The following is a 17,690-nucleotide window of genomic DNA, read 5'->3' as shown; positions in this document are numbered from 1 at the left end:
GGTGTAATTACACACTGACGCCGCACCCAAACCCGTGCCTGGCACCTGGTTCCCAGCAGGCGTTCAGAAGACCTCGAAGCAGAGCAAGCAGAGAAGAGCCGGCAGGCTTCGGGGTCAGAGGCACCTCAGGAGAGGCTCAGGAGCCACAGCCCAGCGTCTCTCCACACAGAGGCCACAGGGCCAGCCTGTCCCGACGGCTCCCTGGCTGACGAACCAGGAGCAGCGTCCTGCTGAAGTAAGAGAACATCCACGTGCAGCCAGGGAGAGGTTGAAGAGCAAGGAGGGGGAGGGTGGAGGGGTGGGAGGGGAGGGCAGCTGAGGACAGGCTTCCCGCTCTTCATCCAAGCTCTCGAGGGCCCACCGTTCTTCATCTAGACGTCCAGCGCAGTGAGCCCTCTTCCAGACGAGAGCCTCTGCGGCCTCCCGCAGGGCCTGGCCCTTCCTCCCCAGGTAGAGCTGGTTATGCACTTGCTTGCTGGCCAGGGCTCCAGGCCTCCAGGGCCGGGAGTTTAACGGGGCCTATGACTCAAACTTGCCTCCCACCCTCTCTAGGCAGGGCCTGGGCTGAGGAAGGGCTCAGTCAACCACTCAGTGCAGGGATGGGGGTGCAGGAACCTCTTAAACTTGGTGCTGGGAGAAGGAGAAGGAGGCAGGGGGAGGCAGAAGGAACAAAGGAAGAAACACTTGAAAGAACTGCAAGAGTGTATTCATGTCTACAGCTGTCCATTACTGATTTGGTTACAGCAAGTCTTTGGAAAGTATGTAGCAGTCATACTAGGACAGGTGCTATGTAGATGTTGGTACCAGAAGGCAGGGGATGGCTAGCTTGCAGGCATTGGGAAGCATGAGGTCAGTCTGTGTGAGGGGATAGGGAAAGGTGTTGCTGATTCTGGAAGAACAGGTTGCGGGGTGACTGAGAGGATGTGGTGAGCTTTCAAGTTGGCCTCTGACCCTGGGGCAGTCTTCAGAGCAGTTCTACCCTTTGAGAGTTTTCTCCCTTACAAAACGAGAATGATTCTAACTACTTTAGAGGTACTTATCACAGCAAAGACGCACAAAATACTCAACCAAAGACACAGCCTGTCACCCTAATTTTGCTTTTTAACTTTCTCTTTATGTAGAAATACACGTTCATTTGTGGATAAAACAATAGGTACTCCTGAGGTCTGAGACTAGAGAAAAGAAATGAGGGAGAAAGTCCATCACCAGAGCTCACATGTAGAACCCTAAACTGAAATCAAAGACAGCCCAGGCAGGAAAGCACATGAGAGTCCTTCTCCAAAATAACCAGCAGAAATCCATAACTCAGGATGGAGATGTGGTAGCTCAAGTGTAGTGCATAGCCTTTAGCGGAAAAGCTAAGTGACAGTGCCTGGCCCTGAATTAAACACAGCACAAAAAATAAAAGAAGGAAGGATGGAAGAAAAAGGGGGAGGGAGAGGGAGAGGGAGAGGGAGAGAGAGAGAGAGAGAGAGAGAGAGAGAGAGAGAGAGAGAGAGAGAGAGAGAGAGAGAGAGAGGAGAAAAAGGAAAGGAAGGAGGGAAAGAAGGAAGGAAAAATGAAAGGAGGGAAGAAGGAGGATAGGAAGGAAGGACGGAAGGAAAGGGGAGGGGAGAGGAGAGGAAGGAGAGGAGGAAAGGGGGAGGGAGGAAGAGAAGGGGGAGGGAGCAAGCTGGCTTGCTGAGTAGAGCAGGAGTTAGGGTATCAGGACAGCCTCAGGACTCCCTGAGAATGCAGAGCAGGGCAGCCTGCTACGTTTACTCCTGGATCTGATGAGCCACTGTCTAATCGAGATGGATTGTCATCGGTCCTGGAGGCCGGCAGGGCCCGGGGCCCGGGTGCAGTGCTCCCTTGCTGTGGCTATGCCCCACAGAGGATCTGGACTGGGCAGGGGCGCCCAGACTGCCCCCTCGCCAGCCCCCTGTCTCCACAGGTGATTGCTTCCTCCCCGCAACATGAGCTACAGACTCCTCTTGGCCTTCATGTGCCTCCGTCTCCTCTCTCAAAGGTGAGCTCTGCTACCCCACAGGGGTCTGACAGCACATAACAAGGCCAGTCTAGTCCTTTCCTTCCCTATAACACCAGAATAATAACACGGTTTTTTTGCTATTAATTCTACTGAAAAAACATATGTGTCCAAAGTGGAGCCCCTAGGGATTTTGACATGACGCTTGGAGGTTTGTCATGCATTTTGGTAAAGAGCAAACGGGTAATGAGAAGGAGAGGCCAACTCTCAAGCTGAACTGTAGCAGATTTCTCCTTGGAAAGTCAAGGCGGGGTCCTGGGCACACAGTTCAAATCATCCACACTTGAGCAAGCACGGGTGACAAAACCCATTTTCCTTTCTAGGACGTGTGTCCGGGGGAGCCAGTTCAGCATGGAGCTCAGCAGGCGTGACAAGCTCTCCCTGCCCGGCTTTGAGAACCTCACAGCAGGGTACAACAAGTTCCTCAGGCCCAATTTTGGTGGTAGGTTATCTTGCAACCAGGACATTAATTTAAAAAGGAGAGGAGTAGGGAGCACACTGTCTCCAAGGGCCTGAGCTGCTTGGTGATTGGTGGTGGTGAGGCGGGGAGTCGGTTTCTGATATGCGGACTAATTTAAAGATTGGGAATGATGGATGGGGACCTGGGTCAGTGGGTTTTCATGCTGGAGAAAGCTTTGCTGCCCACTTCCAGGGTAAATGTGCCCTCTCCCCCACCACAGACAAGGGAAGAGTCCCTGGCAACCTGGCCCGTGAGTTAGCGCTGTGTAGCCGGGTAGAAAAATGTGTGGGGCTCAATCTCCAATTAGCCAGCAAAATGTCAGAGTGGAATGTGGTTCAACAGCAGAATACCACTGAGCAAGCACACCAAGACAGCCAGCCAGACAGACAGACAAAGAGGGAGAGAGAAAGACCCTGAATTGAAGCCCCCAATTAGCACACACATGCACACAAGATAACGGTTGGTGCTTATTCTTCATACAAAAAGGAGGTACATGATATACCAGCTTGTTCCCGAGAAGAGGAAGATAAATGAACTTTTTACATTTTTCAGTTCTGTGAGATCTAAATCTTTCTAATAAGTGATTTCTGTCCTGCTTCGTGCTTTTGCTTTCCGCTGCAGTGATGGCTGTGTGCCCACGGTAGAGCAGGGGAAAGGGCGGCTGCGGGGAGAAATGCCCTTGTCTGTGTTGCTCTGTTAGTCTTCATTTGCTTCTTCTCTCCTAGGAGCCCCGGTTCAGATAGCACTGACTCTAGACATTGCAAGCATCTCTAGCATTTCAGAGAGCAACATGGTAAGTGTTCTTCCCCTATGTGAACCAAGGCTCCCTTTCCTGTGCTCAATGGGAAAACACTTCCAAGTCACTCAAACCAGGAAGGAAGATTCCCAGCCTCCTCTGTCTGGACTGACTGAGTCCAGGCCCGCGAAGAATCTCACAGACATGTTTTCTGATGATCAGAAAACAGATTCAGAGGCCAGGAGGAAAGAATCCAGAAAACCAAGTGGGTACATTAGTGAGGGAGAAAACCTAGGTCCCACAGAGTCCTACAGAGCCAGGACAAGCTGAGGAGAGCTGTCAGCCAGAGAAGGAGACAGCTGAGGAGAGCTGTCACTCAATCCAGTGAATTCCCTAAGAGAGCACACACGTGAAAGGCCATGCTAAGGCAGTTGCCAGAAGGGCCCACTGCGCGTGGCAGTGAATCCGGGCCTCACCGTCCAGAATCCTTCAGGGAGGCCTCTCTGTTGTCTGTTCCTGCGAGCCATGCCAGTCAAGGGCCGGCTCCCGCTGGCACTGGGAGTTATTTGGGATAAGTGCCCATGACACAGCCACTCTGTTGATCTAAGAAGGGGGAGGAGCAAAGGTGACGCCTTCCCTCCCTCCCTCTGCCCATACTCCCATCCCTGGCTTTTCCTCAGGACTACACAGCCACCATCTACCTCCGCCAGCGCTGGACAGACCCGCGGCTCGTATTTGAAGGCAACAAGAGCTTCACGCTGGATGCCCGCCTCGTGGAGTTCCTCTGGGTGCCCGACACGTACATCGTGGAGTCCAAGAAGTCCTTCCTGCATGAGGTCACTGTGGGAAACAGGCTCGTCCGCCTCTTCTCCAACGGCACAGTCCTGTATGCGCTCAGGTGAGTGGTCACCTGTGTGCTCAGTCCTCTATGAGCTCAGGTGAGTAGCTACCGGAGTCCTTAGTCTTATACATGTTGGAAACTTGAGTCCAACGTGAATACGACCAGTGTTTACTCCCAAGGACAAGCCAGAGCTACCAGGCATCAGAGCATGTTCTAGGCTTTCCTCGGCAGCTCTCAGACCTCCCCAGAGCAGCCCACATCTCGGCTTCTTTCAAGAAACCTCACAGGCCTCTCCCTGGGCCCAGATCCACTCAATGCTCATGTTCTCTTTCTCCATGATCCCACAGCACATAAGTGCAGATACACACATGTTTATAAATGTGCGTGTGCGTGCGTGTGTGCACGTGTACATGCATGTGTACGTGTGCAGCTGCCTGCATTACAGCATGTGGTACAGTCCGTGGGAGATTATGAAGGACTGGAACGGCTGGCAGCGAGGCTCTGGAGTCAGGAGGCTCTGGAGTCGTCAGGAGGCTCTGGAGTCAGGAGGCTCTGGAGTCGTCAGGAGGCTCTGGAGTCAGGAGGCTCTGGAGTCGTCAGGAGGCTCTGGAGTCAGGAGGCTCTGGAGTCAGGAGGCTCTGGAGTCAGGAGGTTCTGGAGTCGTCAGGAGGCTCTGGAGTCATCAGGAGGCTCTGGAGTCAGGAGGCTCTGGAGTCAGGAGGTTCTGGAGTCAGGAGGCTCTGGAGTCAGGAGGCTCTGGAGTCGTCAGGAGGCTCTGGAGTCATCAGGAGGCTCTGGAGTCAGAAGGCTCTGGAGTCAGGAGGTTCTGGAGTCAGGAGGCTCTGGAGTCAGGAGGCTCTGGAGTCAGGAGGTTCTGGAGTCAGGAGGCTCTGCAGTCAGGAGGCTCTGGAGTCGTCAGGAGGCTCTGGAGTCAGGAGGTTCTGGAGTCAGGAGGCTCTGGAGTCGTCAGGAGGCTCTGGAGTCAGGAGGTTCTGGAGTCAGGAGGCTCTGGAGTCAGGAGGCTCTGGAGTCAGGGGCTCTGGAGTCAGGGGCTCTGGTGCTGGTCCCTTCTTTGTCCTTAGCAGATCGGTGACCTTAGGCCACTTAGCTGATGCTCAGTCTTTCTTTTCTTAGAATCACAACAACCGTTGCCTGTAACATGGACCTGTCCAAATACCCCATGGACACACAGACGTGCAAGCTGCAGCTGGAGAGCTGTGAGTACACACCCATGGCCCAGGCGGGCTCGGATCCGTGTCCTCATGTGATTTACCTGTAGCCTGAGCTGGCTCAGACCTGGGTGCTCACCTGATTTAGTTAGAGCACGCACAAGGGGACCCGGAAGGAAGCGGGGTCGCTGGGCTCAGGTGCTCGGGCAAGGGAGGTGACGCTGGGCTCAGGTGACGTGCCCTCCATACCTCGCAGCTCTTCTCTTCTGTTGGTGACTTGTGATGCGTTCAGCCCTTGGTACTTCCAGGCAGATCTGGGTTCTTCTTGAAGAAAAGTTTGTGAACAGTGCGTACTTGGGGAGGGATGATTGAGTGTTAGCGCCTTGTGGACAATCCAGTTGCAGGCATTAGAGCTCTCATGTACTCACTGCTCGCCACCCAGAGCTATGCTTTGAATTCTATAAAGCCTCAAAGCTTGTGCTATTACCATTATTTTCTAGTGCAACAATCATTGTGGTGGCTAGAAAGCCCTGATGCGCCCTGTGAGGCTGTAGAGAGGCTGGGGTGAAGGAGGGACCCCAGGTTGGAAATGCAGAATGAGGAAGTCTGGTTTGCCTTGTTCTGTGGTCCCTGCCCAGACAGCTTTAGCCTATCTACAAGAATAGCAGAAGTTCTCCTCCTGGCAACCATGGCTGCACCCACGTGCCAGGTCTGCTAACCCACTCACAGTTAGGGACGCGGCAGCTGGACAGATGCAGGGGCTGAAGCCAGGTTTGAGGGCCCTCAACCCTGCCAGAGGCACCTGGGGACTTGGCTCCAGCATCTCCTGTGCCATCAGAGCTCTGCTCTTTCCCTGACTGTGCCATGAAGTGGTTTTAAATGGCGATGTGGGGATCGTGGAAAGCTGATCGTATCTCCCTGGCAGTTTCTCTGGTGTCTGCTTCGTATCATTATCTTCCCTGAATGGGACTCACCCTGCGGCCCACACGTGTTAGAGGGAACCTCTGGTCTCCCATTCCTGTGCTGGCTCCTTTCCTTTCTGTCACTCAGGGCCACAGGCCGGCGTCTTTCCTTTGTGGAGCTCTGAGGACCATTTCTTGACTCACTCTTGTATTTCAGTTCTGCATATCTTCTCTGGGAAATCCCAGAGTCTGAGTGACTGAATGGGTCCCAGCTGAGCCCCCCTTCATCTAGCAGACAACTGAGCGACTCTGCACTGGGCACTGTGTGGCAGACAAACATGACGAGCCAGCCTTCGAGAACTCTGGTGCAGGGTGCAGACCAGGAAGGGGATGGGCAGGAAGCAAGGGCACCAGGTCCAGAGGGGAGCTGTCACCTGACATCAGAGGAGGCGGGGACTGACTGGGGACAAAGAACAGGACACAGGAATCTGTGAAGTACAAGGGCAAGAAAGAACTTAGCAAAGGTTAGAGCGGGCTGCTGGGAGCAAGGGGGCCGCCCAGGGGTGGGGCTTTCCCTACTGTGTGCCAGGCCCTGCTGCGGGTCAGGTCCTCACACACACCTAAGAAATTCCCTGAGCTAAGAGGCTCGTGGCGCGTGTCTGTAAATGTAGTTATTAGCAGGCTGAGATTGGGAAGACCATGGTTCAGGGCCAATCCAGATTTAAAAAAATCGGTGAGACTCTTTCTCCATCAGCAGCTGGGCACCGTGGTATGCCCTGTCACCACAACTGTGTTAGAAAAAAATTAGGACTGTCACATCTCGTGGTCTAGCCGTGTGCCTGAGGAGGAAATCTGGCCCTATCTGAAAAAATAACCAGCGCTTAAAATGACTGAAGGTGTGGGTCAAGCGGCAGAGAACCTATCCAGCAAGCCGAGGCCCTGGGTTCAAACCCTACTGCCACCCACACATCAACCCATCGGTTTATGTAAAGTGTACACCAGTCATGCCAGTAAGTGGGCACCTACACTGCCATGTGGGGGCTTGCTAATGCTGAGAAACCTTGGTAGGTGTCAAATGAGCTCTCGGACACTACTGGACAACCTGCGCCACGTCTTCATCAGTGGCTCTGAAGGATTCAGCAAGCTGGGGCACCGATGTCAGGACAGTGGCTCACAGACGCAGTGTGCCGAGACTCTCGTACAGTCCAGCTCCAGGGACCACACACGCCCTGAACTCGAGGACAGGCAGCGTCAGGCAAGCACGGCCACTGGGGGAGGAAGCCATTTTTCAAAAGTAGACATTTAATTAAAGACTCAGACAGATTAATTATCTTATTGATTAAATGCATGCAAAACCTTCTTGAAGCAATGCAGGCGTTCAGTGGCAGAATAAAACTTCAGGTTATCAAAGACAGGGCCGTGTGGAGGCTGCTTGGAAGGAGCGATTGCCTGCCCTGTGTTGTGCTGCGCTCACTCCAAATTCCAGGAGCAAGATTCTCCCCACCACCGCTTGCACCATCCCGGTTCCTGGCCAGCGGAGGGAGCCCCCAGTGAGGATCCACAGCAGCTGTTGGAAACCCCACGAAGGGATTTTCCCACATGCCCATCTTAGAGGAGATGATCACTGTCTGAAAGCCCTCCAGATGCCCCACATCACAGAGCAGAGAGAACCCTGCAGACGCCGGCTTCCCCAAGCTGGTGCCCGGCTCTGCTGGGTTGACCCCCAGTAACCTGGGAATAACGAAATCGGTGGGTGTGCGTTTCAGAGCCCAGGCCTCCCCTTCACCCTCCAGCCTTTGTTTCTCAAGGAAGCAGGGAAAGTCTTGTTTTGTGACATGTTTTTGGAGGTATAATCCACATTCCAGAAGACCTGTCCATCTGAGCTACAGGACTCAAAGGTTTTGGTGACCTTTCACTAACCCTCTGCCATATTGCATGTGCGAGCCTCTCACCAGTTTGCAATCTCCTCCCCTTCCAGCCAGCAGTTCCCAGACGCCATGGGCCTACTTCCTGTTCTGTGAAGTAGTCTTTCCTACAAATGGAATCCAGGCACTCTGTGGTCTTTTGCACCTGGCCTTTTCTGCTTCGCAAAGTGTTTGTAGCTTCCCACGTGTTGTGGTGTGTCTTCAGGACTCTGTGTGGTATGCCTCTGTACGTGTCACACACACCTCCATGTGTGTGTATGTGTAACACGGGTTTGCACGGATGTATGTGCATGCAATACAGACACACATGTACAAATGTAACAGTATTTGATCACCAACTGATGAACGTTTGCTTTATTGCCACATTTTGGCTAGTATGCATAGCGCTGCTGTGAACGTTTCACTGTGCTTGTCCTGGGGTCGCAACTCCAGGCCTGAGCTTTTCCACCCAAAGATCCACAGCTCCACTTCCATTTTGTTGCTGGTTGACTGGAGGTAAGAGTCTCATGGATTTTCCTGCCGAGGTTGGCTTCAAGCTGCAATAGTGATACCTCAGCTCTTGAGTAGCTGGGTTTACAGGTGTGACTCACTGGAGTCTGGCTGTGACTGGGGATATTTGTGTCCCAGTCTTTGTGTGAATAGGATTTTCTTTCTCCTGGCAGACAGGAGTAGAATTCTGGTGGCATGGTAAATTTAGTTTAGGAAGCTGTTGAAATGCTGTTTCATCCCCCGTCCTTGACGTTTCTGTGCGTCTGCATCTTCAGTGTGTGCTGGCGTTTTCATCCCAGCTGTTCTGATGAGGGTGAGATAGCATTTTATTGTGGCTTTGATTTGCATTTTCCTAATGATTGATGATGGGATGCCATTTTCCTATGCTTATTAGCTATTCACAGGTCTCCTCAAAGGATATTTTGAGGATTAATTGAGATGGTAATGCAGAAAGGCACTCAGACAGTAATTGCTCGCTAAATGATAGAGGCTGCACCTATTATCATGGTCACCCTGGCTGAATCAGAGTTTCCTGAGGTGCAGCTTTGGCTTTGTTTCTTGCCTTGCATCCTGAGAAAGCTTTGTCACTCCTCAGAATCTGAGGTTTCCTGTAGAAAGAGGGCAACACAAGCAACGCAGTTCCTCACTTCTGAGGTACACTATCTATTGAATCACACACACACACACACACACACACACACACACACACACACAGGCCATCAAGTCTGTCTCGAGTTTCAGAGTTGTAAACATCTGTCTTACATGGAAGAAATAGACATGCCTAGTATTGTGGGAATCTTACAGAGATAAGGGGCAAAAACGATGCGAATGTCTCCTGAAAGGTTGTTGTGATGCCCAGGGCCCGCCACTGAGAGGCAGCCAGGGCGGACGTGCTGGCCGACGTGCTGAATGTGGCTGGCTGACGCTCTGGGGTTGGGTTTTGCGTGTACACCGAGGTACAACATGACAGACCCTGCCTGACTTCCTACAAACAGCACCGTGCCTAGACCGCCCAGCCCGACGGGCCACTGTGTGTGCCCAGGGTACGGCTGTCGTAAGCTCTGTGTGAGGAGCGAGGAAGGCCGCCTCCGAGGCCGCTCACTGCCAGGCGTAGACATAGAGCCAGGCCTCAGAGACGGCAAATGCCCCACACAGGGACTTCATCCGCCTCGAGGAATCTTGCCGAGTTTTGCAGGGCAATGACCTTGAGCGCCCTTGAACTCAGCCATCAGGACGGCACACACGGAGTCTCCCCGCTGCCTCGTTCCAGGCCCTCTCCCTGGGCACCCACACCCTGACCAGCACTCTGTCTCGTTTGCCAGGGGGCTACGATGGAAGCGATGTGGAGTTCTCCTGGCTGAGGGGCAACGACTCCGTGCGTGGCCTGGAAAACCTGCGGCTGGCGCAGTACACCGTGCAGCGCTACTTCACCTCCGTCGCCATTTCCCAGCAGGAGACAGGTGACGCACTCACGTGGGCCCCGCCCACAGGGACCAGGAGCACTGGGATCCGGGCAGCCCTGGGTGGGGCAAGAACCGAAATGGCCCCCAACTTACCTCCAGCTTGACACCTCCTTGTGGCATCCGTGGTGCACACGAGACACTGGCTCTTGGTGCTGGTGGAAAGGACAACCAGGCACAGGACCACAGCCCTGGTACCTCAGCCCTGGTAGAGAGGAGGATTTCCTATCCACCAGTGCGGGCGTCTCATGGTTGGGGGCATTGCAGACAGACATTTTTTAAAGGGCTGGCAAACCCATCCGCAGCTGGCATTTTCTTCTCACGTCTTAGAACACTCAAGGTCACCCGTATTTTCACCCTACAAAATCACCATGTATTTTACCCAAGACTACACGGTATTAAGTATGAAACCAGGGGCCATTCCACAGCCACATAAACATTCAAAGCTAGTCTATGCCTCGAGAAAAGAGAAGAAAATAAAGTAGATGTTTCTCATTTTCTTCTTTTCCAAAATTCAATTTGTGTTACTTTTAGAATGGATGGTTGAATATACTCCATTTAAAAAGAAACAAGTTTTCAGTTGAGGCTTATGTTTTCACAGCTTACCAGTCTGGATTCTTAATGTGAATTCATACAGAAAAATGCTTTAGATTTCAGAATTATTTAATTATAGGTATCCCATCCCATCTTAGATATAAAAGTAGGCCACTATTTAACCAAATCTTGATTCTGAGAGTGTGTTTAAGATTAACTTTCAAAATCAAGGGGGTAGAACGAAAGATCTGGATTTCTAGCATGGGCTACAGGCCTTACTTGTCACACCACAACCCCTGGCATCTCCTGCCTCCGCCAAGAAGCAAAATAGCAAATGGTCTCGAGGGTCCCGTCAGACTCGGGAAGCACACATTCTTAGTTGATCTACGGTGTACCTTTCCGTTAGTGTCCTTTGACAACAGTCCCACTGTGCATTCCCCTCTGTCACCCCGACAGGCATCGCCGTGATGCTCAGCCATGGCCTGTGTGAGTAGCGGTGACTCTGTGTCTCCTTTCCCCGTCAGGTAATTACACGCGGCTGGTCTTGCAGTTTGAACTGCGGAGAAATGTTCTGTATTTCATCCTGGAAACCTACGTCCCGTCCACCTTCCTGGTGGTGCTCTCCTGGGTGTCCTTCTGGATCTCGCTGGACTCCGTTCCTGCCAGAACCTGCATTGGTAAGCGCCTGGGTGGGCAATGGTTTTACTGAGGCGGGGGTGGTTGGTCAGGCAGTAGTGAGGTTTGAACTCAGAGCCTGCACTTGCTAGACTGGTTCTCTATCACCTGAGCCATACCTCCAAGCCCTCCAACAGGCTTTTTTGGTTTGTTTGTTTCCATTTCCTGGAGCTCATCTTGATCAATATTATTTTCTGTAATCAGAGGCGATGTTTAAGAACTGGTTAACCAGTTACTCTCCCCACACCCCCATCCCCGCCCCCAGCCACGTCTGGCTTTTTGTGTATGTGGTTCTGAGGAATGGAACCCGGGGCTCCATGCATGCTAGGCAAGCACTCGACCACTGAGCCGCATGCCCAGCCCGAGGGGAAATGTTTGCAAAGCCACATTGCTTCTGTCTGTGCAGCTTAGACAGACCCCCCCCAACCCCCCCCACCGCTGCAGCCTCCAGAATGGGGCAGCTCCAGTCCCAGTCCTGACGCCACCCTGACCCCTGGGTGGAGCCAGGCAGCAGCTGGCGAGGGCCTTGGGGGGCCAGCAGGGACGTTTCCCGCCCGTGTCTCCAGGGGTGACCACCGTGCTGTCGATGACCACGCTGATGATCGGCTCCCGCACGTCTCTGCCCAGCACCAACTGCTTCATCAAGGCCATCGATGTGTACCTGGGCATCTGCTTCAGCTTCGTGTTCGGGGCCCTGCTGGAATACGCCGTGGCGCACTACAGCTCCTTACAGCAGATGGCAGCCAAAGACAGTGTAAGGGTCTGCTTGTGGGCCCTCCGTCTTCCAGGGCTGTACAGCGTGAGGGGGCCCAGCTCCACCCCGCCGCGCTCCCCTCCTTCCAGTGAGCCTCGCCCTGGAGCTGGTGGCAGCTGTTTGTAAAGGGTTCTCAGCAGAGTGTCAGTGGCTCCCACCTGCCCTCTGAGCGACTCAGGGGGCTGAGGTCTGAGGATTGCAGTCCAAAGTCGGCCAGGAAGAAAAGTCTCCAAATTAACCAGAAAGAAGCCGGAAGCTTCTTTCCGGGGCTCTGGCTCAAGTGGTAGAGCCTTGAAGGACAGTGCCCAGGACCTGAGTTCAAGCCGCAGTTCAAAATGAAGGAAGGCAGCGAGGAGGTTTCTCTTCACCAATGAGATACCAACACATTTAATTTCTTTGGCAGAAAATAACTTTTCCATATGCAATGTAAAATTTTAACTGTGAGAACCAGCATCTATAGAAAACTCCAATATCAAACCCAACATGATCAGTTGTTTGCAAATTTCAGACTACTTAATTAATATTTAATTCTTTTGGCACATTCGTCTGTGCCTAACTAGTAATTTACAAAAGACTGAAAGAAATTAAATCATAAAAGTTTTCTTGATTAGCACATTTTATCCCCTGCTAATCAAGAGAATCACAAGGAAGCAGTCCTTTTATTCAACAGTGAAAGGCCATGTCGATGATGATGATGATGATGACAGATGATAAATAGTCATCACTTATTGAGTGCTTTCATGTGCCAGACACAGTAATAAGCCTCTACTCCTCCCCAGCAAATCCAGGTTTACTAGGTTAGGGAAAGGGGCTGGAGAATGCTTGAGAGTTGGAATTGAAGACAGCAGAATTCCTTTACTCTAGTGAGGTGTGTGGTGACAGAGTCCCTGTAGAATGCCTGCTATAGTCTAACCATCAGCCAATATCTATCTCTTAGCCCATCCAACAACCCAAGCAAATGAGTACCATTATTATCCTTATTTCACATGCAAAGAGATGAGTTAACTCATCCAAGAACCTATGTCTAAAGAGAAAATAGATGGGCCAAAAATATCCAACCACACTCTTTCCTCAATTTGGCGTGTTGGAGAATGGACACGCCCTGGAGCCACAGTAGAGAGCATCACTATTCCTGTGTGTGTGGGAAAGACCTCAAGACACTACTGTCTGTGTGAGGTCTCACACCCACCTTTCTCCCCAAAACGGAGCGAAGTGTCACCAGTGTCACCGAGGCCTTTGCTAGCTTCTTCCATGTCATCTTCCCATCACTCTATGAAGTGGGTACAAACACCTAGATGCAGGCATGGAAACCAAGTTTTAAAGGGATTGAGGCATCTAGAGACTTGCCATCGTGAGCGATCTGGTCAGCTGCCGTCACAGGCTGAACGTTTGGCACTGTACTCATTGCTCTGCCGCATGCCTGGGTGGGCAGTGGCTGTCCTGCTCATGATACGTGAGTTACAGACAAGCACCTACAAACCAGAGAGCAGGCATCCATGCCCAGCTTGCCAGCCCGCGTCTCAGGCCCTCAAAGCCATTCTCCGTCCGTCACCAGGGTTGGGTGGGTAGGGTTCTCCACGTTTCCTTTTCTCCACGTTCCCTTGCTTGTTTTGCCTCCCTTGGAAGCTAACTGCACTGTCTGTGATGCAGGGGGCAGGGAAGGAGGTGGAGGAAGTCAACATCACCAGCATCATTAACAGCTCCATCTCCAGCTTCAAGCGGAAAATCAGCTTCGCCAGCACAGAGATTCCCGGCGACAATGTTGACTACAGCGACCTGACCATGAAAGCCAGTGACAAGTTCAAGATCATCTTCCGGGAGAAAATCGGCCGGCTTGCCGATTGCCTCACAATCCAAAACCCCAGCAATGTCGATCGATATTCCAAACTGCTGTTTCCTTTGCTTTTTATGCTAGCCAATGTCTTTTACTGGGCGTACTACATGTATTTTTGAGATGATGGTCAACTCTTCCCATGCTGCAGGAGGTGTGCAGAATGAGACGATGAGGTAAAGGCCACTCTAGGCCAAATGAGCAGCTAGCTCAGTCCAGTGTCCTCAAAACGACGCACACAGCACTCGGCACTGCTCGTCTTGGCCCTCCATGTGAGCCTAGCATTGCAAGGTCTTGGAACAGAACCCCCTCTCACCGCGGAAGGCCATTCCTGGAAAGCCAGGATTACTGTCCAGGGCTCTTTACCAGTGGCTCCCGAGACTGCATTTACTATCTGAGAAGTCTGGGAAGGAACCATTACAAATGCCGAGTGCCCCTTCGGTGCCAGGGGTCGTCCCCAAATCAATCACCCACGACATTCACTAAATCTCTGCCCTGCTTATGAAATACATGGTTGCCTATTTAGGGACTAATATTTTATAGTATTTGTTTTTAATTAAAATGAAATGTGACTCAAGTCAATTTATTTGCACTCACTGCTCTAACACAATGCCAAAATGAGGTTGAGTTTGTTTTTTCTTTCGTGCCTGTCCTGGGGTGAGAACTCAAGGCCTGGGCCTGTCCCTGAGCTTCTTTTGCTCGAGGATAGTGCTCTACTACTGGAGCCACAGCTCCACTTAGAGCTTTGCTTGTTTGAACGGTGGTTTATTGTAAGAGTCTCTTTGCCCGGGCTGGCTTTGAACCGTGATCCTCAGAGGTGTCAACCTCTTGAGTAGCTAGGGTTACAGGTGTGAGCCACCAGAATGAGGATCACTACCATGGAATGGTCCCTAAATTCCAACAAATCTTGTCACTGAAAAATTAAAGATAGTGGATCAATAATCTAAGACCAAACCCGTGCTCCTCAGGCGTAGTGTGTCTGCCCACACCCGAGGTCCTCTGGAGCTTTGCTCTTGCTATTTTGCTGTGACAGGCAGCACATCAGTGCTCGCCAGAGCAAATGCAGGCAGGGCTCCCGCTTACTCTCAAGTCTCGCGTGGACTGTGTGGCAAAAGGAGCCTTCGTCCCTGTGCTCCTGTGAGCACCAGAGAGGGGGGAAGCCGCAGAAGATCACAAGCAGAAATGGGGTTGTCATGCAGCAGGGAAGAACCCCTTACAGAATGAATGCGCTTTCAGCGCCTGGTGAGCGCCCTGGAGTTGGGGAGTTTGCCATCCTGGACTGAGAGCTGCCCTTGGGTGTGCCAGCTGTTCTTTTCAGGTGCTGGCCCTGAATGAACGTTCGTCTATGCATAATATATCTACTCCCACAAGTCCCATGCTGCTTCAACCAGGCTGCGTTTTTACAGCTGACCCTCAACATACAAAGAGCAGGACTGTCGTCATTTATGTGTCACACAAGGATAAAAAAAGAAAAAATGGACATGTGTGCCATCTGTCTTTTAGCTGTGTGCATATATAACTGCGTGTCATTTTCAACAGGCTTCATTTATTTATTCATTATTTGTTTAGTTGGTCATGGGTCTGGATGCTGTCCCTGAGCTCTTCAGCTCAAGGCTACCGCCCTACCCCTTGAGCCACAGCACCACTTCCCATTTTCTGGTGGTCGATTGGAGTCTCACGGTCTTCAGTGCCCAGGCTGGCTCTGAACCACGATCCTCAGATCACAGCTTCCTGTGTAGCTCGGATTATAGGTGTGAGCCGCTGCGCCTGGCTTTCTTTCTTTTTTTTTTCCAGAGAACTTTAGGTGTAGATCAGGTCTCAGTGTATTTGAGTCGAAAGCACATGTTCAGCATTGGCCCACACTTCAGAGGAGTATGCCAGCGTGGAGCAGGAAGAACGAGAGAGGACTGGAATCGCAGGGAACACCGCCAACATGGGAGGGCTTTTACACCTTGAAGTGCAAGGCTACGTAGGAAAGAGCATCAAAAGCGGCTTAGATGAGGGGTATGCTGTTCCACCATTCTCCCCAGCGCTGAGCTGAATACAAATAAACGGGCATACATGAGCTCAAGAGAAAGTCTAATTGTTTAGAAGGAATAGAATGCGCAAGCAAATAGTGAAATAGACAGGTTTTCCATCTGGAAATTTCCCATGGGAATACACCATTTTGATGTTGCCAGTCACCTGCTAAAAGCAGATGGCTCTATCCTGTCAGACGCCTGTGGGCGATTGTGTGTGCAGGACGACACCTCCAGCTGAAGAAAATTGAAGTGTCATGCAAAGCGCTGCTCACAGAATATCCCTCATGGCTCAGGAGATTAAGCTTCGAATTATGATTTATTTAGGGTACTAAAAGTGGAGTCATGTGGTTCCCAGATTTCAGTGCTGTACTGCTACCAGCCTTGACCTTCCACTCTCATTACCTGAAATTGTGTCTTTCCTGAAACAAAAGAAAGTCCATTTGGAAAAAGATAATACAACATAGGAAGTGAGTGAATAGCCACGGGTTCATCCAACGTCTCCACGACCTTGGAGGACTGCACCGGTGTCTCCACGACCTTGGAGGACTGCACCGGTGTCTCCACGACCTTGGAGGACGTGCACCGGTGTCTCCACGACCTTGGAGGACTGCACCGGTGTCTCCACGACCTTGGAGGACGTGCACCGGTGTCTCCACGACCTTGGAGGACTGCACCAGTGTCTCCACGACCTTGGAGGACTGCACCGGTGTCTCCACGACCTTGGAGGACGTGCACCGGTGTCTCCATGACCTTGGAGGACATACACTGGTGTCTCTATGATCAAAGAGTTGAGAGGCATTGGTCAAGTGGTAGAGTAGCTAGTAGGAGGCCCTGAGTTCAGACCTCTGTATTCACACACACACCCTCCATAAACAGAACTTTGTTCCTCCTCACTTAAACCTTCATTTTCACTTGGAAGTTTCATTTCCACACAGAATGTTCTTTCCACCCTCTACAGACACATGGCTAATGTACTTTGAAGCTGCAAAGGTTGCCTCCACCTCTTTTCTAGACAACTGTGTAAAAGGAAGAGAAGGTAGTTGGTGTGTAACAGGGATGGCGTGTGTTGTCCAAGCTCCAGATGCTTTTGGTGGGAAGCCAGATGAGAAGGCAGAAACCAAATGCCTTGGTGGAAAAGAAACAGCATCATGAAAACTTTATCTTTGGAGGGAGAGGATAAATACAGTGCGTCGGCCACATGGAAGGAAGGAGTCCAACTGGCTGTGATTATTGAGCATGACTAATGAATAGAGAAGACAGAAAGCGAACGTTCCCTCTGTCTCACTGAATCTTCCGCATGAGTGCCGGGAAAGAACAGTCAAATGTGTGTTGCTGACTTGACTGCAAGACAACAAGAAGGCACGAGATGACAAACGAGGGTTTCAAGATCAAGGCCAGCGTTTGTGCGGGACACCACGTCTTAAGGCCTACGAATAAACTAAAAAGCCATCCTAGGTTAGCAGGAAGTTAGGCTCACCTGCAACCAGAGTTGGGCCTCTGCAGTGGGCAGCAGAGCTCCTGGACAGCTCTTGAAGCCAAGTCTCACAGGGAATAAATACTCTGTGAGGGAGGAGGAGGGAGAAACGGGAGCTCTTTGGAGCCACACCTAAGATGAATAAATACTCTCACGTGAGACTCCTTTTTCATCCCATCTCCATAGATTCTTCCACACTGGCCCTTCTCTCTGTAGGTCAAGTTGGATCACACTGCGCCTTTTATCTTGTGGAATAAGACTCTGCTCAATCTCCAAACCATAGAAGTCTCAAAGCCAGCTGCTCAGGCTGAAGAGTTTCATAGACATATTTAACAAACAAAGCATGTGGATATATCCACATAAAATACAAAAATGTGGCATGACGGATGAATA

The 17,690-nt window shown here is 51.5% G+C and overlaps 1 protein-coding gene across 1 annotated transcript; it reads left to right on the top strand.

Annotated features, from left to right (window-relative positions):
• Positions 1-1,782: 1,782 nt before the first annotated feature.
• Gabrp (gamma-aminobutyric acid type A receptor subunit pi) lies at positions 1,783-14,429 on the top strand. The gene is made up of 9 exons (XM_090320740.1): positions 1,783-2,008; positions 2,350-2,468; positions 3,212-3,279; positions 3,903-4,120; positions 5,198-5,280; positions 9,871-10,008; positions 11,067-11,219; positions 11,784-11,971; positions 13,622-14,429. Exons 1-9 carry the CDS (start codon positions 1,956-1,958, stop codon positions 13,922-13,924), a joined length of 1,323 nt encoding a protein of 440 aa, XP_090176866.1. The 5' UTR covers positions 1,783-1,955; the 3' UTR covers positions 13,925-14,429.
• The last annotated feature ends 3,261 nt before the right edge of the window (positions 14,430-17,690 follow it).

Source organism: Megascapheus bottae, chromosome 29 (genome assembly GCF_031878675.1).
Source record: "Megascapheus bottae isolate mThoBot1 chromosome 29, mThoBot2.hap1, whole genome shotgun sequence".
Lineage (NCBI taxonomy): Eukaryota > Metazoa > Chordata > Mammalia > Rodentia > Geomyidae > Megascapheus > Megascapheus bottae.
Note: the sequence above shows the minus strand (reverse complement) of the source record. Positions and strands in the feature narration are given on the sequence as shown.

What these genes read in the sequence shown, in the direction of transcription:
- Gabrp (XM_090320740.1), top strand. Translation starts at nt 1,956, where the DNA reads ATGAGCTACAGACTCCTCTTGGCCTTCATGTGCCTCCGTCTCCTCTCT. An exon ending in CTCCGTCTCCTCTCTCAAAG is followed by an intron (nt 2,009 to 2,349) that starts GTGAGCTCTGCT and finishes TTTCCTTTCTAG; the next exon opens with GACGTGTGTCCGGGGGAGCC. An exon ending in CAAGCTGCAGCTGGAGAGCT is followed by an intron (nt 5,281 to 9,870) that starts GTGAGTACACAC and finishes CTCGTTTGCCAG; the next exon opens with GGGGCTACGATGGAAGCGAT.